The sequence below is a fragment of the Eleginops maclovinus genome, chromosome 2 (assembly GCF_036324505.1).
Source record: "Eleginops maclovinus isolate JMC-PN-2008 ecotype Puerto Natales chromosome 2, JC_Emac_rtc_rv5, whole genome shotgun sequence".
Lineage (NCBI taxonomy): Eukaryota > Metazoa > Chordata > Actinopteri > Perciformes > Eleginopidae > Eleginops > Eleginops maclovinus.
Genome location: NC_086350.1, coordinates 14,910,645 through 14,934,859, shown reverse-complemented (window position 1 = coordinate 14,934,859; position 24,215 = coordinate 14,910,645). Strand labels below are relative to the sequence as shown.

The window sequence follows — 24,215 nt, the reverse complement described above, 5'->3', positions numbered from 1 at the left end:
AGTTTAATGGCTGCAGCATTTATTACATTTAACAGCAAAAATATTTGATATGTTTACATACACAGCATGTGTTCCCATACAAGCACTTGAAATGATGATGTCTTTCTTCCATCCTCTTACACACACACACACACACACACACACACACACACACACCTCGCTGTGTGCATCCTTCCTCCTCTGTCGTGTCTACAAAAACCTGACCTGCCTGCTGTCAGCCACAGAGGCACCTTGCGTCCCTGTGCCCATCCCCCCCGAGTGGCCGACTCACCCCATCACCACGGGGGGAAGATGATCAGGAAGAGGTGGAGGGATGACGTGGGATAACGGGAGCAACAGAAAAAAGTGGGGGTTGGGATGGGGTGGGTTGCAGAGGGATCTTGGAGGCGTGGTGGGTGGGTGGTGGCTCTGAAGCTGCCTCTAATGTGACCTCTCCACTCCCTGCATGTGACCTCGGAGCTCCTGACAGCCAGAAAGTGCTGAAGCATGCAGGTGTCCTAACGCTGCAGCCAAATCCACACACACACACACACACACACACACACACACACACACACATACACACACACACACACACACACACACACACACACACACACACACACACACACACACACACACACACACACACACACACACACACACACACACACACACACACACACACATACGCACACACACACGCACACAAACACGTGCTCCGTAAACGCAGGTGTCCTACCTTAGCAGCCTGCCATTGTTATTAATACTTACATCACTTACATCCTCACTGTATCAGTACGTCAAGTATGAAATCTTGCATGATGTACTCTACTTATAATTGGTCAACAGCATAAATAAATTGGACAGTGATGGAGTGTACAGGAAAGGCAAAACAAGCATGTGCTTCACAATGCTGAGCACATGAGGAAAGTAGAGTATACTGTCTGCTGCACAGTAAAATTAGCCGATGCTGATGCTGTACTTTCCTCTGTCCAGTCTTTCCACTGTATAGTGTAAACCTGAGGTGTCCAGAGAGTGTCCTGCCTGTGTGTGTGTGTGTGTGTGTGTGTGTGTGTGTGTGTGTGAGGGGGGGGGGTTAGGGTTAGAGAGTTGTATTACAGTGGTGATGAGTTGCCTGGCTGCGAGGCTGATACCTCAGCAGCACCCAGCATTGACCAGGCCTTTAAATAAAGCCTTCGATCCTCCAGCAGCAGAGAAGGTCACTGCCTGCCTCTGGTTACCCTGCCTGTCTGTCTGCATCCATGGCCAGCAGCCCTCCTGCCATCCCTTCCTTCCTTCTTCCCTTCTACCCTTCCCCTTGCCTCCTCCAGTTCTGTCAACCTAGCGTGCAAGTCTGCATTCAAATCTAGGTGCCGTCCTGTCCTCAATCCTTAACTCCTTCTCTAACTTTGCTTCAATTCCTAAGATCCATCCTTCTTTGGAAACTAACTCTCGCTTCCCTCACTCACTTCATCATCCTCCGCTATCCCACCATCTGTCCATCTACGTGTCAGCCAGAAATAAAAAATATTGCACAGCATTTGTCTCAGAGGAGAGAGCTGTTAGAGTCAAGGAGGTCAAAGGGTCAAGACAAAAGTTTTGGCCTCATCCCATGAGCACTGCGAATGTCACCCACCTGTCAATCAAGCAGCACTGTCACAGTGCAAAAACAGAGGACTGCATAACAACGCACACAGAGAAGGAAGAGAAAGCGTTTGATCATCTGAGAGCTAAATATGAGGTAGGAAAAAGTGAAACCCTCCTGGGGTATGCCATCCTAAATAAGTAGTTCCTTAATGAATTAAATCAATTTACTGTTTTTAATTTCACTAAGCTAGAGATACAAAGTCTTGTTCCACTTCGGATGATAAATACAGTACTTGTTTGGATTGTTTGACCATGTAAAGATTGACTGTAACCAAAAGAAGATCACAGAAAATTACATTTGTGAAAAAACCTTAACTTTTGTAATTGTGAATAAAATAAAAGGCCTAAATTAACAGTATTTTTGTAACAGAACAGTTCCTAGAAACAGTACCATTAAAAGCCCAATGTAAATATTATGCGCTGTTTTTTGATACGCATCCAACAGTTTAACAGATGCAGTTTATATTAAGTATTAAATTAATTTGAGTAAAGTTAAAGTAAAGGAGTACAACAATTAAAAACTGAGCATGACCAATTACCTCTTTCATCAAGGGTGGTGGGATGGAGAAGTCACAGCTCTCTATCACAGATGGAGGAACTTTCTGGACGTCCTGCGAAGACAGAAAACAGAAATCTATTATAACAGCTTCCCTGTGACCCAACAATCAGAGCTGCACACATAACACTCTCTGAATATTAGGTAAATCGTTTTGGGTTTTTATAACAGACTATGTGTTTGAAAAGAAAAGTGACAAAATGGAGGGAGCTAAAATAGGTCACAAATTACCGGACAGAGAGAAATATTTGTTATTTTAGAAAAAAGAACGTATAGCTGAAGAATTAATTTCCATTGCATTTATTTTCATAACATTGTATCAAGCAATTTGCTACTTTAATAATGTTTAAGTTGAAGATAAAACCAATTTAGATAACAGTTTTTATTATTCTCAATTATCATTAATGTACAAATGTGTACATTTATAGAGCAGTGCCATACACAAATAAAAAACACAAAAACAAAACTTATTTCAAGTCAGTATTTCTGAGTCAGATGAATTCATATAATTTTGTGATAATATTGTGTGAACAATCCATTGATTTATTAAAACACTTCAAACAGGAAGTGCATTGTTTAAAACAACTTCATTTAGACTCAATGTATTTGTTCATAAAATACTGATACTAAGCAGACAGGTCGGTCTGTTATGTGGATTATGAAGACAATATGTACACAATCATTTCGCGTGAATGCATATCTTACAGCAGGGTATTCACAGATGGGTGTGAGAATATAACATATGCATAAATGTGAGCTATACATAAGAATATCTCAGTAACAACTGTGGATAAAGAAAACTACTTTAAAAACCAAATGACAAATTATCCTGAAAAACCTTTTGCTGGACTTCAGTAAAACAAAATGAGGCGAAGGAACGACAAAGTATATTAATGCCTCCCAATCCATCTTTAAGCAACAATGAGAGCCATTCATTTTCCTGTAATCCGATTCACACTGGGGCCAAGTGGACTCTGACCCATTCAGCTACATACGGGCTCCGAATAACAGACCGACAGCAGACACAAACTGCTCTGAAACATCAACCTGGACGGAGCAGGCTCTCAGATGTACCTATACTGTTGAAAATGTACAGTTTCAACCCCATAGAAATCAATGTGCACATAATTACACACACCTATAGGTGAAAACAAACAAAGAGACTGATAAACACAAAGAGGCAGACACAGAGGAACATTTCACATACACACCAATGCACACACGCACACTGTGTACACTCTTGCTAACTCAAACAAGAATGCACACACATACACACTGGTTTTGATACAGGGAAAGTGGTGACCACGTGCAGGGGGCTGCTACATGGCAGAAGAGTGTGGGGTCAAGGCCTTTCTCAGGTACAAATGAAAGAGAGAGCAGAGACTTTGGAAGAGCTGAACAACACTGTGGGTCACCTTGCCTGGCAAAGAGATCAATGTCTGTTTGACTGGCTGAGAGACGGAGAGAAAGAGAGAGGGAGAGAGAGAAAGAAAGAAACTGAGAAAAGAAGAAAGAGAGAGAGAGTGGCTGACTGCAGTAGAAGGGTAAATCACCTCCTGCTTCATTGAGATGCAGGTAAAACACACAGGGGTCGGGCTTGGCTCCAGCTCCGCCCTGCATAACACAAACTCACGCACACATAGACAAACACTCACACACACACACACACACACACACACACACACACACACACAAACACAATGCACTCGGTTTCACCACGTTTGCTGCGGTCCAAAACACACCACTCCTCTGACTCTGCCCTGAAACTCAACTCACTGTTGAAAACATCAACACAGCATCGGCTATGTTTATCTGTGAGTCAGAATATTGTGATCACATATAATTAAAACATAATTAGCTTTCATCTATTGCCCTTTAGTGATGCATTCTGGTGTGAGCTTTTTCTACGAGCAAATGCAAATCTAGTGTTTGAATTCCACTGCAACATACACGAGACACATTACATCTGCCCCTATGTGCGTTCTTTTACAGCTGAGCATTTACAGTAATCTCAATTCAACACAAGACTTTAGGATTGGATTCAGACAATCACATTACCTCCTCTCTGGCCATGCTTCTATTTGCTGGAAAAAATCACCGTGTAAAGCCAATAAGATACACACAGAGGCAGCAGCACAAAGCTTCTTTACAGCTGCTGCATTCTCACCACATGCACAGGCGAGACAGGAGGGGACAGGTTAAATTATTAGGGTTTCAAATAAATGACACATAACTCAGGACACTGCAAGACAGAGAGAGAGGGAGGGAAGCTCGGCATCACAGGTCTACGTGATGGACGGACCATAGAGGAACATAAATGCAGCTGATTTAAATCAATTTAAATGTAAATGTTTATCGCGTGGAGTGATGCAGATGCGTATTGAGTGTACGAGATTGAAATTGTTTCCTGTTTTGAATGCGAATATGTATTTAACCATTTGAGGGTTGGCTTTTCATGGGGAAGAGAGCGCTTATGGGGAATGACAGAAAATGAAGGTACACAAATTTGTGTTACAAAATAATTAAATGAGTAGTCGAAAATAAATACATTTTTATGTTGTTTAAAAGTATGTTTAAAAGTATTTCTGACACCTTACGGTAATAATAGTTTCAGAAATAACTCTTTATTTACTGCTTGGATGATTATTAACACTTATTAGTTAACAGTAATAAATCAGGTAGGTTTTATGGATACAAGCTGCTCTTAAAAGTGTTTGCGACTTTGGCATTTTGACTTTTTCTCTGCTAAAGGAGACATTATTTATTTCCCTTACAATAATTTTGGTAAACATGCTACATGCCTCACAATGTCCTGATGAAGCGAATTACTCATGCTTATAGATTTAATGCACTCAGTTGCAGCACATATACACCCTTCCTCCACAAGGTCAAATAAAAGACAATGTTGGCTGGTTATTGAGCACTCACACAAATAGACACTAAAAAGTGCGCACATCCTTTGTCCTATTAATTCTGAGGCATTAAAGCGAAGTACATGATGATGATTCAAATGTCAATACTGATAAATTTCAAAGTGATTTCCCATAGTTGACCTGAAAGAGAGAGTCCAATATTGTGACAGCAGACAACTACATTATCTTTAATAACCTAATCATTGGACAGACTGCAAATGATCACAGTGTAGAAGTCAATAGAGAGGGCCGGAGAATAGAATTACAGTTCATACTGATAAGATTAATAATGTGGTGTGTCTGTATTCTACATGTACACACTTTTACATGATGTGCAAATGAAAGAGAGGAAGCAAAAGGCGGAGAAAGAAGCAATGAATTTGGTTAAGCGCTGAGAAATGAGTAGGAAGTGCAGAAATATTATTTCCTGTGACTTCTGTGCTCCTTTAACACAGGAAGTGCTACTGAATCTTCCTGCCACTTGGTGTGTCTAAGTCAAAACGCACAAACAAGATGAAAACATCCCACACAATTTCCACGCCTACAATGATCAGCACTTTTCTACTTTTCATTTTTACATATTGAAAAGTGGAGCACCGGAAACCTATGACCCTCAACACAAATCACAGCGCCTGTCTGTCACATTACATTTAAGACCGTTTAGAGCTAAATCCTGAGTCTCCACAGAAAACTCAACTAGGCCTATCTGCCTCACAGAAGAAAGGGGTGCCATGAAAGAAGTATAGCATCTCTAGTTCCAGGTTATAACACAAATGTAATTAAATAGCACACTATATTGACCTAATCAGATAGGAAGGCCATAAATTAGTGGACACATGCTCACTAAAAGGCCCTCTCCTCTCAGCTAGGACGCATCTCTGATCGTTTATCATCTGAAAGGAGCAGGAAGGCAGCCAGCATCTCCCTCTCTCCCTAGCTCTCTGTAATACTCTCTCTGTCTCGCTTGCTCTATCTCTGTCTCTCACTCACTTTTAATCACAGAGAAAATCATTCCTCCAGGCAGGAGAGGATCATGCTCTGCCTTGTCCCTCACTCTGGGCTTTCATTGGAGCCAATGCGAGCCAGGTGTGTGTGAGTGTTTGTGTGGGACACACTGTTGTACAGGTGAGACAGAGCAAATACACAGTCTGTAAAGTTTTAAGCTCTGTTCAGGCTTGCTTTGAATGTGGTAAAGTTTGAAATTGTACTTACATTCAAAACAGAAAAACAAAACGTATGCACAGACAGACGAGCATACAGACACACAGATACACACAGAAACATATATACACACGCACGCACCCACACCCACCCACCCACCCACCCACACACACACACACACACACACACACACACACACACACACACACACACACACACACACACACACACACACACACACACACACACACACACACACACACACACACACACACACAAGTGGCAGTGACCTTGTATGGCAGCCTAACCTAGACCCTATATATGCAGCGTTTGTCTAGGCCATGCTGCTGTTCAGGATGCACTGAGTTCAGCGGGCTGCTATCAGGAGCAGCACTCCGCAGGCCAGGAGCAGGGGCTGCTGATCCGCCTGTCACTCGCTACAGAGAAAAAACTCCGGGTGCCTGGTGTGGATTTTCTCTTCTTCCTCTGATCAGCATATTTAGGTCGGACAAATGAACGATCTTTACATTGAAGCGAAGTGGTGTCACATGTCATAACTATGGCGAAACATTTTGTCAGGATAAAAAAATAATGTAAGAAGCGTTTAGTCTCAATGGAATTATTATTCCTTTTACGGATTGATTATAAAGTGTTTGACTGCAGAAAGTTAATAATATTTGGACGTATTTGGAGGATGTCAAAATCCATATTTTCAAAATTAGAGTTAATTGTATAAAATCGTATATTAAATCATTTTGTCGTCTAGATGTTTGTCTACGATCGATTTTTTAAATGAAACACTCCACGGACAATATTCAACAAGTGGACAGATACCGAACAAAAAGTGCAAGTTTACTCTAAAATCAATCATTAACTCCGCTTGTTCTAGGACAGCTGCAGCGATTATTAGGCCCTGAGGCAAAAGTGAAATTATATCATTAATGTCGGAGCGTTTTGGTCTGATTTGCTTCACGTTTATTTTTGGATTAATTGAAGAGTTTTTCTGCATTGAACTACGCAAGAAGTGAAGATCGTCCCTTATATTTTTGGAGATAAAGTATATTTCGCCATGTGTTTTTCAGGAAAAAATAAATAATGAACTCATATCGAGTCGACGTATAAAACACCTTATTTACACACATTAGAGCTGGAGTTGATCTTTGAGCTGTTATATTTACTAATCCTGTTCGCAACATCTGCATCGCACTGAGAATAACCAGATTTGAACAGAGGTTTACAGGTTCTCACTGATATTTGCAATTGACATATTCTTCTGTTTATATTTCAGTTCAGATCGAGAAGAGAATACAGGACTACCAATGTGAGGTGTCGCCTCAGAGACACAGTGACAAACAACATGCACAACTAAAGAGAACAATAATAACAAACATTTTCAAGAGAATATATTTGTTCTCATTCATGAAGATTTATTGATGAATGGTATATTTATTAAATTTCATTTTTTAAAGTGAACACGATATCTGCCAGTTAACTATACTGTCTAGACAGTACATTTTCCTGTTTAAAAAACATTACAAAAGATGTATGGCTTAATGCTTCGCTGAATTCTTCTACAGCATCGCGAGAATATATAACTTCAATTTCCAAACAGTTCACAGGTTATTTACCGAACAACACCCATAGGGTTCTGTGTAAACTTAATTAAGCCCCTTAAATGAAAGGAAAGCACATTAACAACGAATTGCAGGAAGAACAGATCATTTGTTGCAACAATAATTTTGCGAAACAAAGTGGCCTATTTCTCATTTGTTTTACAACATGCATCATAATCTGTTTTGGCTCTGTTCAAAGCAAATATCTTGTTTTATTTTCAGCTCCACTTGTTGATCGCAATAACCTATGTATTCTTTGCATTTGTCAAGAAGTGATATTTATTTGTTTCTGCTACAGACCTCAGAGTTCCTCACCTTGACAGTTTTGTTACTGAATATAAATCACTATTAAGAACAAAGTTGCTTTTTTCCCCAGTGTCTTTTTTCTTCTTCAGAGGGCTCCAAAATCAGCCTATAAAAAGGTGAAGGGTCCAGATTCGCGGGAACGTGTATAAAACCAAAGCGACGGCTGAATGCACCTCTTACACTTTTTAACAAGTAAATGGCAACATGTGATGAGGCTTAACAATGCAGTCATGCCTTCATACAATCATCAAACAAAAATTCACAAAACAAGTAAAAAGGAAAGAAAGTCAAAGCAAAATCCGTACATGACCAGCATGCATGGCTTCACAAAACTGTTACAGTCTTACATAAATTCTCCAAACTTCTACCGAGTTTGGATGGTTTTTTCACAAGACAAATGTGATGGATGATATGAAAATGAGATCAAAAAATAAATTGACTTTAAAGAAAAATCCATTATAAATCCAAGTAAAAATAATGCTGTTGTGTTTGAAGAATGTTGAATTTCATACAACTTATTTTGGGTAAAGGGAACAGGGTGGACTAGGTGGACCTATGCTGGGCAAAGTGTCTTTTCGTGCAGTGTGTCCAAAAAAGAACATCGCGAATTGTACCGAACTTCTTTAAAATATTTTTGGAAACTGAATTGTTATTCAGTCATTTACACAGATATATTTTATGTATCCTCCAACAGTAATACAAGATCAATCAAAAAATAAAATCGTCAAACTGAAAAAAAAATCTTTTGAAACAGGAATGTGTAAAACTCTTTTTTAACGCAGCTTTAACAAACGTTACTTCACAAGCATGCACACCTTATTTTTGGGTGCGTACAAATTAAAAGTTTGTATTTTATATTTTTTGTGCCGGGACGGTTATTAAAACTTTTGAGCGCCGAGACTCACATGAAAAACTCCGGGGATGAGGGGTTGTTGTCGCTGCTGGACCCTCCGTTTTCTCTGAAGCCGGTGCTGATCAGCTTCTCGTATTTCTCTTTGTAGGCGTCCCTCTCCCTGGCCAGCCGGGAGATCTCCTGCTTGAGGTGGTCCACCTGCTGAATGAGTTGCGTCTTCTCTCCCTCCAAGACGTGCCGCTGCTGGACCCGCTTGTACCGGCAGGACTGGGCATAGCCCCTGTTCTTTAGCGTCCTCCTCTTCTGTTTCAGACGGATCACCTCTTCCTTGCTGACCCCCCGGAGCTGCCGGTTCAATTCCCGCACCGACATGGTCACCAGCTGCTCGTCCGAGAACCGGTCATCCAAGCGCAGGTGCTGGTGGTTTCCCCCCAAGCCGCCGCTGGATTGAGACCCAGAGGAGGAATGATGTGCCCCTGGGTGGTGGTGGTGGTGATGATGGTGGTGGTGGAGGGGATTCCCATTCTGAGCTGCGGCTGCAGCGATAACTGCCGATACCACGGCGGCCGCTGATCCCATCTCTTCCCCGGCCATGGCGCCCCCTGCCCCGGCTGCGCCACCGAACTGCTGCCCCCTGGCATAGCCATCGAAGGTCTGGAGCTGGTGACTGCTGCTGATGAGCGCCTCTACGGCGTCCTCCGGGCTAAAACCCAGAGCCTCGGGGTTCAACTGCTGTTGGTACCCGGTCATCCAGTAGAAATCCTCCAAGTGTGCCTTCTGTTCGCTCCCTGATCCCGGACTGGGCGCCGAGAAGCTTGGCGAGGGGGGAACCGAGCTGCAAGGCGTGCTCATCGGGGTGGAAGACAGGGATCCCCCGGCGACCAGGCGGCTGCACTGGCTGATGCTGCGATCGGGCTCCACCGGCTCCTTTTTCACTTCAAACTTCATCAGATCGAAGTCATTAACATATTCCATGGCCAGGGGACTGGTGGGCAGGTCGGAGTTGCTCATTGCCAGCTCTGATGCCATCCTCTTGCTGTTGACAGTCCTCCAAAGGGGGTGAGGAGCACCTGTCAAAGTGGGCTGCTGAGACACGCACTGAGCCAGCTTGATTTCTTTATTTATTTTTCTTCAAAACCGGAGAAAAAGTGGATTTTCACGCACTAATTGCGCAGCGCAGGTTTTCAGTTTGTGTGTCGATAAGTTTTTTTTTTTCTTCAGTCTGTGTTGCACAGACGCATTGGAGCAGCGCTGTTTCCTCCCTCTCTCCCAGCGTGCGGGTGTCTGAGCGCCGCTGTCTCTGTTTCTACCATTTAACACTTCATGGCTCCTTTTAGGATTAGTGCGCCAAATTGAGGAGGTTCACGCACGTGTCCCGGGCAAATAGTTGCTTTGTGGAGAAAAAAAAAACTCCACCCTAGGATTGATAGATTTTTTTTTCTAAGGCATCACTCAGCCGACGAGTTAAAAAGCATTGCTTAGTTTTATAGGCGAGCTGACGTCAGAACTGAAATATGAAATTGACTGAGACCCAGCCAATGAGGAACCCATCTGGGGACGTAATTAGCATAATAGTATAGAAAGCAAAGTTTTCTGAACTGTCCAAGCCCATCAGCAGATTGACACATGGGATTTAATAGGCTATTCATTATTATTCACTTTGCATGGAGAAAAAGGAAACAAGTAAAACAAAACAGATTCCGATTATTGACAGAGGATGTAAAATGGTAAACATGCATGTGTATGTTTTTTAAATAAATACATCGTTATAATTTCAACATACATTGAAGGTAACAAACAAAAGTAATCACATTCATTATAATTACAATAACTCGTATTTATAAACTATATTGTTGTTTTACAATTGTTTTAAGATTATTTTGGATTTCTCAATCCAGATCTCATTAAGTGTTGATACAACAAGCCTTTTTACAGGTGTATTGCATTATAGGACGTTTATAATTAGAGAGTCAAATTGATTTTAAAACTCGTTTAAGAAAACACAACCGTTTTAGTCACTCCAACCGAACATCTTATATTTAAATCTATCAACATTTCTTTCAATGTTTCTTACTGAGAGTTAGATTATCGGTCTATGTTCAAAATAAAATTGCAGAACAGGATTTAGCAGCCCAAAGACAAAGGGGATCGCTGTGTGGGGAGTTGAAAGTGTTTAAAAAGAGCATGGCAGGGTCCGATTCTTTGACATTGTTTTGAAACCCAATGTCGCCACCTTTCGGTATAAAATAAAACTTCATGTGGCTTTAAAAATGGTCTGTCTGCTAAAATTGCTGTCTACAAATTCTCTGCTGCTTTGAATGTTTATTTGTTGTGAATTACTTTCCTCTTGTAAGCAAGACAGAGCTCTGTTTGTCTTACTGTTGGATGTGAAGATATATGAAGGATATTGGACAGGACAAACATTTACTTCCATGACTCCTTAGGACAAAGCCTACATTTGAGGATTCAAAACAAACAACAGAATAACATCAAAATGACAAATCAAGCCTATAAATGTAACAAAAAATATGTATTTAAAACATATTTAAACTAATTGAAAGGTATTTTAAAAAGAGAACATGTTTTTTTACAGGTGTCTTATGGTAGTTCACATCAAAGGCACGTCCTTATCAGATAAAATCCCCTTTCTAATGAAATACTCTGTAGTAACAAGCCTTCCATCTGAATCCTTCTGGAGTCTGCAGTCTCAATCCCATGTAATGATCACAGCATCAGTGTTCTCCTCTCTTCCTCTATGAGTCTCTCTTTCCTGGAGCACATTCCTCAGGAGTGGTGGCACATGAGAACAAACAATAAGGAGGGCTATACACAGAGGACCGGAGAGTAAATAAGAGAACTCTCTCTGGAACATGTCACACGGGGAAGCTTCAGAAAACTACAAAGCCGCCAGCAGATAATCCAACTCCCTGGTGCCCCGACGCAAGTAAATATTCTCTTGGTCCCTGTGACTGTTCATGGGGACTTAACGTTAAACAGGAAGGATAAACATCGTGTTTTATTCATTAGAAGACACAACAGAGGCCCCTCTGATGCTTTTGAATAAATATTAAAAAGTGTCCCATCTGATGTGACTATATGTTGTTGCTGTTGTAGTGTAAATGCAGACTGGCACAGCAGGAAAATGACATCAGATTAAAAGTGATACATTTCATATAAAATGTGGTAATGTCTTAACACTTAAGATGTGACAGAAAAACATGTCATGACTGAGAGATATGAAAAAAAAGAAAATTAAGAGAAAATGATCCTGTTGTATGTCGTAACATGTATAAAATAAATCTTGTTAACCGAGAAATGCTCAAAATTACAATGCTCTTTTTGTATGTGTACAATTGCTTGCAACACAAGTGAACAAGATACATAGAGAGAAGTCAAAGTTGTGCATGTGTCCACTCTACCCAGGTCCATATTTAAAGCAGCAGTAGACACTAGCTGCTGTGTGAGCTCTAGGTTTGCCAGATCTCTTAAAACAGGATTTATCGGGCCGGGAGTCTCAAGGGTTAACAAGCAGAGTTCAGAGCCAATGCATCAGCTGTGTTACTCAGGTCTAATAGTCCTGTATGCACCCCATTCAGTCTCCCTCTGGAGTTTCCCATAGGCAGCTTGCTACCTTGAAGTTTACTACTGTCTTTATTTTTTCAGGAGGATTATTTCCTACCTTATACAGGGGTTGCACTTAGGCATATATCATAAAACAGGCTTATAGAGCATGAGGAGGACCACTTATACAACATTAGTATAGAGGAAAGTTAAAAGCATTTGAACTTCAATGTTATATCATAATAACATATTTAAATATGATCAAAATAGAGGCCAGAAAAACAACCAGACTAGTTCTCATCCTTTTTCCCCCAAAAACACAATTTGGGTTTTAAAAATACACTTTTTTTACTCAAAATCGAGGGCTATGTTACTTTCTGTAAAAACTGGTATGCCTAAACCGTTATGTTATGTTTGTGAAACAAGAGCTCTGCAGGGATTTGTGAATGAAAACATAAATTCCTCGAAGGCCGGGTGACTCTTTTGTAACGCTGCTAAAGCCCCGGCCTTACATGTACAAAACCAGCTTTGTGTTAATAGCCCGGCCCCTGCATGTGGAGCCCAGTATGTGTTAATGAGACACTGCCTGACCTTTCAGAGTTCACCCCAGGAGAACACTGATGCATCCTGGGTAAAGGATAACCAGTGCTCCCAGAGTTCCTTGTGATTTACTGGTACAGTGACTTTACTAATTGTTACATCTATTAGAAACATCCTCATTACAGTATGACTTATGTGCCACATTGCAAAAGACTCACTTTTATTTTCAGCATGCTAACCTTTTGTTTGCCTCTGGGGTTCCCTGAAGCTGTGCACTTTACAGAGGATGTGCACAACTTGTTGTTTGCTTTGTTACCCACCTTTGTAGTGGAAGTGTTTTGCTTACAGGTGAAGAAGCAGTAGCTCCTTGTGAGGTCTGTAAAATGATTAACTAGCAGAAATGTTAGGACAAATATGGCAGCTTACACACCACGATAAGATCTTAACGCTGTGTGAAATAATATCACAATGTTTTGATAAAGAAAGGAAATGGAGGATCGAGTCTTGAGAAGAAAAAAAAACCTCATTACAGCTCACTTTATGCATCTGCAAGATATGCGTTTTATAACCCCACTCAGACTATTCAAAATCTTAAGAGTGCCAAAAATAGCCAAATACATTACCATACTTAACAGACTGTAACTTAAATAAAATGACAAAAACTAAACTAAAGGATTTCTGCATGACCAAGATTATGCCTTATAATCATTAATTACATTCCCACTGGGAGGTAGGCTTCATTTTCATTCTCAATCCCTGTTTAATGCCATATATTAAACTCTGGTGGCACCACAAATGGGGGACAACCAGACGAATGGGCTCAGCGGGCTCATTGGAGACACATTTAATTAGCAGGACAGAAAATGAAATGTTTCGTGGGGTCTTAACTAACTGTTGTATCTTTTGTAATAGAATGAGGAGCTGTGAGAAGCTATTACAAGGAGGAGCATGAAGAACAGCACCATGCTTTCCTCTGCCAGTGTTTTATAGGGGGAATAAAATAATGCATATTAAGATAATAAGCTTCCACATCATGGATACAAAGTGCCATATTTGCAAAGTGCTACGTTTGAGAGAACAGGCTCTCTCCCACTCTCTCTCCCACTCTCTCACTGTCCATTTCTCCAATCCCACATTAATCAGACTTTTACAACCTTTTTTCAATTCATTTACTTGCTCAGAAGGTGGGTAAGGGTGAACTGTCTGTTTATGTGTGGACTTGAAAAATGTCTGCATGGTTAATGGAGGATAAACAGGCCCTCAACAAGTGATTAACTTGCAGTGTACCTGTGCGCATACATATGGGCTTACCAGTTGTATGTTTTCATGAAAGGCCAAGATTTCTCTTTTGTTTCTCTTGTCAGATCAAGGTCTGCTTTCATTCAAGAATGGCAGAAATGGCTGAGTCACTTCAGTCAATCAAACCCTTAATGTCTCAAAATGGAAACATTGCGCAGAGTAAAACAACGAAGCAGTGCAAGTTCTGATTCAAATGACTGGATGCTCTTGATTAGAAACGCAGGCAGTGACTCTCTCTCTGGCTCTGTGCCTGCCAGAAGGATGCATCAACCTGGTAATTGGCCACAATGAGCAGACTTGCATGTGTCAAACTCTCCTCTTCACATCTGGTTATTGTCTCTCACAGCAGGAGGACATCACAGGCATCGTCTGAGCAGTCTCATCTGCTCTCTGTCTCTGTGTAACACAGGATGCACTGCTATTATACTTTAAAAACCAGCAAACTGTATGTGTAGTTCGAATATGATATCTCTAGTGTGACTGGGAAACATGTTGGAGAGATGCTGAGCATTCACATGTCAGAACAGTCTGGAAGTTGATGATTTTCAATGGCATTATGAGTACACAAATATATCAAATTGGACAGAACCAAGTGAGGAAACATCTTATTGTGGATTATACAGTCCAGGTTCATAAATGTAATCATGTTCACACACAAACCCACAGAAATTAAGTGTGAATAGTGTGGAATCGGAGCTGCTCTTCTCTCATTAGACACACACTGCTACATTATTGGCTTCATTAGCTATCCCCACCGTGCATCACCCAGCATGTGGAGGAGTAGGTAGAACAAGTCAACAAAATAACAAAAACAATGCATGGCACACAAGCTGTTTGCTTTCCCTCAATGGTTTCTGAATACATTTAGTATATTTGTTAGAGTTAATAATTATATTTTTGAAGTGTATACATGAACACAGCGTTTGCATGCGTGACTTCCTGTGTACACATGGCAAGATGATTCATGTACAGTTGGAGGTTATGAGATGTTATTGATGTGGCCGGTATATGTACTGTGCTGTATGCTCTCTGCAACTGTACACTGTTATTAATGTCCACAGTGTCCACTCTGTGCGGTTATTAATGTGACTCATATGCATAAAGAGATTCCCCATTAGTCAGAGTCAAACTGTGCCGTCATACAGTGGGGGTGCAAGGAGTCTTCTTTCTCTTGATGCTGCTCACCTACTCCACATTATCATCACCCTTAACCATAACATAACATATAATGACATATGAACGTAAAAATACGCAGGCATCTCTTAATAAACTCTCTTTCAATCCATAGATGTATTCACAGCTTCTGTAATCCTGTGACTCAGGAGTTCTCTGATTTATTAAATTCTCTTATGATATCTTACAAAAAGTAATTATAAAAAAACAACTGCACAGTTTAAGAGGAGGGTTGAATTTAGCCTAAATAATTAGTGACAATAGCAATTCATTAACATTTTATTATTTTTTTACTTGTTAAACGTGTACGTCTTTTTTCAAGCCAAAGTGTAACTAATTGCATCTGCTCAAATGTGAGGATTTTTCAATTTGTTCTGTTTTACATTATTATACATTTAATAGCTGTGGTTATTGTTTTTCAGACAAAACAAGCAACATGAAGACCACATAAGCAGTTTTTCACATTGTACAGACTAAATGCTTAATTTAATAGAAGGTTAATCGAGAATAAAAATTTAGAAATTTGGGGAAGTTGCATTTTAAGGATTTTTTTCCAACCAGTTAAAATATTAAGATAAGGATAGACAATTAATTTTAGAAAACAAAAACAAAAACAAAAAAACGTAACTTTCAATAAAATATTAAATTAAACTATTTGTGTGAGACTTTGTGTGTTTTTCCACGCAGCTAAGGAGGCTGCTGTGCTCTGTAGAAATCAGGAGGCAGCCTTACAGGACAATAGTGAGGTGGTGCCACATTACAGATAAAACACATGACTCACGTTGTATCCGGCAGCCCAGACCTCCTCTGAAGTCTCCTCACAAATGTTTAGTTTAATCCCTTCGGGGACACTAAGAGATTCAGCCAAAAGAAAGATGAGAATGTAAACACCTATGCATGCAGTGTGATTTAAGATTATTGCAGATGAATGTAAATATTAATTTTAGTCGCCCTGTGATAATCCCCTCATCTGTTCTTCGGAAATGGAAGAATCATTTGCCTATAGCTCTTAGTAAGCAGAAGAGTGTTTGAGGGAGCAAGCAAACTAAAGTCACATCTCTCTGCGTTATTCTGCACTCTGTCAGAAGGGAAGATGCAAAGACAATACAGCCCACAGGACACCAAGGCCTCATACAACAATCTTTTATATCTCGACTAGATTAATGCCAGGAGACAAATGCACTTCCACTGGGATATTCACTTCTCTGGGGGAGGGTGAGGGTGGAGGATGGAGGGAAAAGGTTGATCGTTGCTGGCCCGAGGGATAAGTGAAGCAGGATGATGAACAGGCTTCATGTAATGGGTGGACTTTTGATTATGGCAATATTGAGTGTTGAAATGAGATGTTTATCAAATGTGGTTTTGAGGGAGGGACGGGAGGAGCGAGGGAGCAGGGGGAGGGCCGGGATAAGTGTTAATCTGGCTGCTAAATGGAGGGTTTGACATGTTTGTCTGTCTGGAAAACCCAGCGGGACACGACTCCTCTTCATCTCCTCTGAACACTTTGATCAAGCTCACAAACGCTCAAATTAGCACCTTATAATTTTGAGTGGAAAATGTGGGTGCATTTGAAGATTGAAATATACATTTCTGATTCTTACCAAATTAATGAGTCCTTATGAGACATATTTTTGGGTGAAAAAGGAGGTTTTGACAGCAAGAGGAAGTGAGATGAAGAAGAGAGGAAAGTATCTTTAAGCTTTTTTCTAAAAACGCACAAACAGACTTAGTAAGAGTTAGTCATGGTTCTTTGCGCACTCACAGTAGATTTGGATGCTTACACAGGAGCAGAGACACCCTTCCTGTTGCTCATCCGCTTCCTGAGCCTCAATTTGTATTGAAATCCCTCACAGGCAATTATCCATATGCGAATGGTGTACTTACTCTGAGCTTATATAAGTTTATTTCTCGGTAAGCCGCACCATTTTCATTTTCAAACTGTGATTACAATTTCAGAGTTTATTGCTATGAGAAAATAGCAAAACTGGGTGCTCATAGTTAACACAGAGCATTAAATCCTGCAGGACCTCTCGCTAGCTCTATAATTTAAAAGATTGAATAATCTTTCTCTGGCATGATGTTGAAAATCCTTTTGCAGAGAGAGAGAGAGATGTGGGCTGCAGTTGGCATGGTCAGGAAGACATTTTGTTGAGTAAAGTGTTGGCAGGCAGGAGAAACCCCCCGCCTCCTCATTCACCTCTCAGGCTGTCAAGAGTGTCATATATCTGGGGGATATCTGAGGGCGAGGGAGATCGCAGCCCAATTACGGGCTGATAACTAATCAATAGGCCACTTATTCCTACAGCAAGAAGTAAAGGAATGGGCCCCTGGGACACGTAGTTCAGATTACTCTCCCCCCAACATGGGACAGCCACTAATGATGAGACAGAAAAAGAAGCTGAGATACAGAAGGAGGGGGGAAACTAAAGAAAAGAAACTGGGTGTGGAGAAGCTACTGTAAACGGAAAGAGAGAAAGAGATGGAGAGTAAATGGAGCCCTTGTACGGAAAGTCCATATTCAAAGGGGTTGTTGAACTAAGTAGCTGATGTAAAATAAACCAAACGTTGATATTTAAAATTACTTGCAAGTCTTGTATAGGGGTGGTTCACCCAATTTACCACCACCAACTCAAAAAAAGGTAGCAAGCCATGCCAATTGTTTGGGTTTTCAGCAAAACTAGATATAAAAAGTCCTCATGAAAGTGTTGGACTGTCTGAGCTAAATAAACCAACTTCTGCTGAGGTCAAAGTTGGAAGGAGAGCAGCCTGAAAGTGACACAAAGTCACTAAACAATAAATCACTACTCAATAAGATCGATAAGTAACTCCTCACACCCCAACAACAACGTGCAACAAAACGTATAGTTTGTTCACAGAGATGTCAATCAAGCTCAGGCTTTACACACCCACACCATCCTGAAGTTGCAGGAAGACTAACATTTGGCTGCTAAAATGTATCTAGTGATGTGGGAAAAAGAGACCGGGACAGAAGCTCTGCTCTTTTTGCTTTTCTTCTACCTCCCTTATAAGGGGTGATCCTCAACACATGCAGTTGGCCTTTACAGAGACTCAGGGTTGTTAGCAGTCATGCTAGCTGCAGACTTGGTCCTGGTATCTGCCTCCAAACGAAACACCCCTTGATGCTTGAAGAAACCGCTTTCCATGGAACAGGAACTATTCGTTCTCATTTCTTTTGACAGGCCATTCGTTTTGTCTCGCTTCTGTCACTGTCGCCCTCATGAAGAAATATGGCAGCAGTCTCTGCCCTGTCCCCCACACCTTGTGCCCTTAGCTGACAACCTGCCCAGACACTGGGCAGCCCCCCTACATCCTTGGGCTCCTTTCCCAAGGCCGGTGTCACTCCCACCACTCTTCCATTAGATAAAGTAAATTACCAACCGTTTCGGATTCAGTCACCACCATTTCAGCAAAATTAACTTTTAGCTTGGGGGTAGAATCATCATTATAGTAATGGTAATGTGTTATACAGTTAATACATTATCTGTCTGCTTTTTTTTTAAGGCTACAGAAGAGTAATGGAAATTATGAGCAGGCCAAAAATGTAGCTCCTGTCTTTCTTTTTTAGTCACACTGTCTTGTCAATACAATGGCGTTTTTTCACTGTCAGGCAGAAGGCATCAGTGAAAGACGAAATCCTAAACCATCACCATTTAACACTGATCAGGTTTCTCTCCAATCTGCTTGTTTATCCTGCTTTCTCCCGAGATCAGTACAAAGCTACTTTACAGCCTCTTAAACCCAACATGCTTCTGCTAGACAATACAGACTAACCACAAAACGGTCCTCAATGACTTTAGTGATTAAACACAAGCTGTAGTTTTGGTTGAAACGAGACAGGAGAGAGCAATAGAGACAGAGAGTGAGAGTCTTTCTTTTGCACAACTTCATCTCACAATCAGCTGCATTTGGCATTGGCACATTGGCCAGATCCAAAGTTTTCCACTCAGAAGAACAATGCCACGCTCCCTCCAAATCGATTGGTAATACGTCTCATCCCATTGATGCCATCTCTAATCCATTCTGGGCTCCTTGGCAAGATGGAGATGGGGAGGCAGGGGGAGAGGTATGGCACGGCGCATGGAGAGAGAGGGAAAAAGCGTAAATACTGGCTGAGTGTCCATGTATTCTGAGGAATTTGTGTTGTGTCTTTTTTTTCTCTCCCTCGCTCTCTCTACTGCGATGGGGCTGTGTCGTTAAGCTCTTTAGTCCGCGTGGCTAATGAAATAGGGTTGGCAGGATTACACAGGGCTAAAGCACTGTGCCTGGTGAGCCTTGGAGAAACCACTGTAGCTCCGCCAAGTGAAAGAGAGGGGGAAAAGGAAGGGGTTTGTAGAGCGGAAGAGGGAGAGGAAAGGGTTTTTGGGGGAAGGGAGATGGAAGGTTAATTGTAGAAAGAAAAATACCTAGCAATACAAGACTATTATCAAAACAGGTCTCATTCTACATTGTTTTCAGGAGGTTTGGTGCAATGAGAGGTAGTTGGCCTCTAAGACTTTTGAACCCTATGCTCCTCTGAGGCTCTTAATTTTTAGGACAACTAACTGCTGGTGGAGGGAGAAATAGAGTGAAGTAGAAGATAGCTCACACTTGGCCTCTAATAGCCATAAAAGCAGCAGAAGGTTTTTAACTAGTCGTAAAATCAGTGGCAGGAACAGGAGGATATTAATTAGATTAGTGCATTCATGGTCCTGTGATCACCTCTTCTGCTTCCATGATCATTTCTGAGGGATGGAATTAATCAAATTATCATGAGATGATGTGGCTGTATATTGTGAATCATATGAAAACATTGACCTAGATATTCAGATTTTAAACAATGTGGCTGTTTTCAAATATTTTGGAGATACGTCCTGAGAGTTTAAAAGGTTTTTAAAGTTTTGCTTCAACCACACAATCATGGAAAACACTTCTGAATACAGTTAACAATTACAGTTTGAAATAATAACCCTAATAGTGTCATTATGGCAACCCTGTTTTCTTTTTTTAATTCAAGTCATTTGAAGTACATTTCTCTGTGTTTAAAGCATCATTCTGTTTAACCCTTTGTTTAACCCAAGGAGTCATCTCTCTCTGCCCTGTCCCATCTTCTTTCTCTCCCTTCTCATCTTCCCACCTCTTGTCACACTATAGGAATAAATCTGTTCCCAAACATAATGGAGCCCTCCAGGGGGGAGGGGCCTCAGTTTAGTATGCCACTCTCTGATTGGCTGCCTGGCTTGTTGTCGTATATGATGATAAATCTGGCCCAGGTGTCACCTCCTCGGCAGCAGGTGAGGATTGATGGGATACAGGAGGACTATCCATCATCCTGGGCAGGTGGCACGCTATCGGAATTTGGGAAATCTGTTCCCAATCAGGGTCCCGCAGTGCTCGGCGGGGTTCGCAACGCTGTTTGGGAGGTGTTACTGGAAATCAATGGCAAGCACTCAAGGTCAATGTACTGTTAGAAAACTCCTTAAGCTCTGACGGATAGATCCCTCCACTCTTTCTCGGCCTCTTTCGCTCTCTTACTTTCTCCATGGGTGAATGTGAGGAGACACTGACATCTTCTATCCTCCACCACCCCGCCCCCCGTTATAGGAAAGGTGGTTTTTAGGTGGATGTCATAGTGGCTGTCTGGAGTAATTTGCGACGTAGCCCTTCTCTAGGTGGAGCCAGCGAGTGCCAATCTGGGGCCGAGGCTGGGACTGGGGTTGGGGCCGGGGAGTATCGAAGATCTAATAAAAGCCCAGGGCGCCTGCCTGGCTCCTTATTCTTATAGATTACCTGTAAGTCACCTTGTCCCTGCTACTGTAAGGGTTGGGAGTTAAGCAGCATAAAGGCAGACATTCACCCTCACCTCCTTGGCTGGCTGAAAGTCAATTCAAACTGCAGATCAGAGGAGGGAGAAACTTTGTTACAAGTCTGCTGCAAGTCAGTGATTCAGCATCCAGTCAAACTTAGGTTTCAGTTGCAAGCCCAAAATATTTTTTTTTAGCAGCCCCTCCCTTTGTCTTAAAAAACTAATTATCACACGATAACAGAGTTTAACCAGCTTGTGGAATCTAACTGATATAGAAAAGAATAACAAAGTATTACAAACCTCAGCTTACACCGATAGTGAACATTGATCACCGGATACACACAACCTCATATACTGGCTTTATACTATCCATTCTTAGGCGTATTCTCAGAGACAGTCCACAGTATCAGAGTCCAAATCATGTGCATATGTGCCAGTAATGAAATTACCTTACTATACAGTTACCATAAGATTAACTTAGCATTTTAGTGTCTTTCAGAATTTTTTTTCTTCTCGCATTCAACTTAACTGAACAAATGCCAACATACCACTGTTTCCTGCATAGTTTTGAAAGTAAAATAAGTATTCAATAAGTTGCCGTACTAGGTTTCACTTTGCAGGTGTAAGATGATGGGAGAAGAATGCAGGTTTTTAATCATTGTTAGCCAGTTAATCACCTCTTATCTAATTAATTTTTGGATGGCAAAACAATCAGGATCCAGCCTTACACAGATTTACTATATTTTGAAATACATTTGTTGCAGGTCCTTGAAAAGACACAAAACTGTTCCTGAAAGTGTATATGATGCATTAAGTTGACCAGGTGTCCATTTACACATGAGCACCCCCACCACTCTACGCACAGTAGCTATCTGTCTCTCTACGGTGACCTCATTACCTGTCTGGAGGTCAGCTGCGGAGAGGGTCACAGACCTAACCAACTCTGTTTCTGTTCCTTCACACTCTAAGCTCATATATTCTTCTCTCACCTTTTTACCTTTTATGCTCATTCTTCTTTTATCAACATTCAACTGTACAATACTGTATTTCATATGTCTGTTCTATATGTCTAAGTCCATCTAACTGTTACCTCTGCTAGTCTTCACATTTGCCTTTCTTCCCCTCTATCCCAAGGTGACCCTGCCTCCCAATCCCCACTATCGGTCAGGCTCTGGCCCCTATTAATCCTACTTCATTTGTCCTGCCTCTTCCCTCCACTTTCGGAGGAATTTATGACAGTACCTTAAATGCTAATGGAGTCTAATCTGTGGAGAGCTTCGCTCTTTTCTAAAGACTCCTATCACTCTTTGTGCCACATGCATACAATGAGTCCACACATACAGGGATAGCGCCAGACTGGTATTAAGAGAAAGTTCGCTCAGTGAATAGACAGCACATGTCCATTCAAATGTATTTCAACCCAGGAAATCATGTCCTCTTTGTGCAGTAGTGAAAATAATATATTTTTTTGTCAAAATGCCTTAGTCTAGTTTCAAAAGATGAATCCTCTATCAAAGTTCAATGGCTTAGGGTAAGAGTCACTGCAGTGAACTGGAGAGATTAATTTTGGCCTGGGTTACTTCCCTGTGACTGAGTGTGTCTGTCCCACTGTCTGTCTGGCCCCCTCTGTCCGTCTGTCACTGGGACAATTAACATGGAAACTCCTCGAGAATGTTTAGCCTCACTCAAGGATAAAACCTGTCAAAAATATAAGTGCTTCCTTTCGAGAATGTGTGTTTATAAGGGAGAGGATAAAACTGGACAATTTTCTGCCTCACTAGTTTATTCAATGCAGTGGTAAAATAATGCACATTTTAAATGGATGTAATTACTAGTTATCATTGGCAGTTACTCCAAGTCACTTTGTGCTGGGATAGAGTGAAGGGACCAGTGATTTCTCTTCAACACTGGAAGCTATATACCAAACACACAATGGTCCTGTCAGGGGAACAATTGTGAAACTTGAGTTCAGCACACAGATCCTCTCCATTTGACCATAGGGAGAGACACAGTCAAGGATGATATTTTTTAACAACAGACATGGAAAGACTTAAACACAAGACTTAATATATTTAAGTGAACAAGCACATACAGCACGCCCACATATGCACACACGCACCATCATAGACCACAAGCTGTTATCTCGATATAATTATGTGTTAATTAGTGAATAATTAGTCTCTTCTTCATATCTATATAATACCCTAATCTAATCTAAATGGCCTCATAATGAAGTGCTGTCTGCCTGCAAAGACCCCACTTCTGTCAGGTGATATGTCAGGTAATGGAGAAAGTGCTTCACATACACCCATACACCCCCCCACACACACACACACACACACACACACACACACACACACACACACACACACACACACACACACACACACACACACACACACACACAATCTCATTATTAGAGCAGAACTGTACAGCATATATCCTTAATTTGATGGTAATTATATTTTAACAAAATAAATACTAATAAACACATCTAATAAAAGCTCTCACTAAAACAACCTAAAATTTGTACACCTCAAAAATATTTATGAACACGTTTACTACTTATTGCTATAATAAATACCAGTAAGAAACGTGGCTTGCATTAAATGTCACATGCTAAACAATTTTGTATTTTTAGACATTTAGGAGGGATTCCACAGACGAATCAGCCTAAATAATCAACCCAGTATAATTACATCCATAATATCAATGGAGAAACATCATATTGGAATGCACTGAGGCGTGTGTGTGGGATTGTGTATGTGCAGGTGTGAATGTGTGTGTGTGTGTGGGGGGGGGGGGGGGG

The 24,215-nt window shown here is 41.1% G+C and overlaps 2 protein-coding genes across 2 annotated transcripts in view; both read right to left on the bottom strand.

Moving 5' to 3' along the window:
• The window catches only part of si:dkey-234i14.6 (uncharacterized), a 94,669-nt gene that overhangs the window by 31,539 nt on the left and 38,915 nt on the right, over positions 1-24,215 (bottom strand). Inside the window, exon 6 of the mRNA XM_063901045.1 lies at positions 2,169-2,240. The gene's annotated coding sequence lies outside the window, so the exon portion shown is untranslated. The remainder of the gene's footprint in view (positions 1-2,168; positions 2,241-24,215) is intronic.
• LOC134876179 (transcription factor Maf-like) lies at positions 7,665-10,283 on the bottom strand. The gene has a single exon (XM_063901086.1). The coding sequence runs from the start codon at positions 10,057-10,059 to the stop codon at positions 9,079-9,081; it is 981 nt and encodes a 326-aa protein (XP_063757156.1). The 5' UTR covers positions 10,060-10,283; the 3' UTR covers positions 7,665-9,078.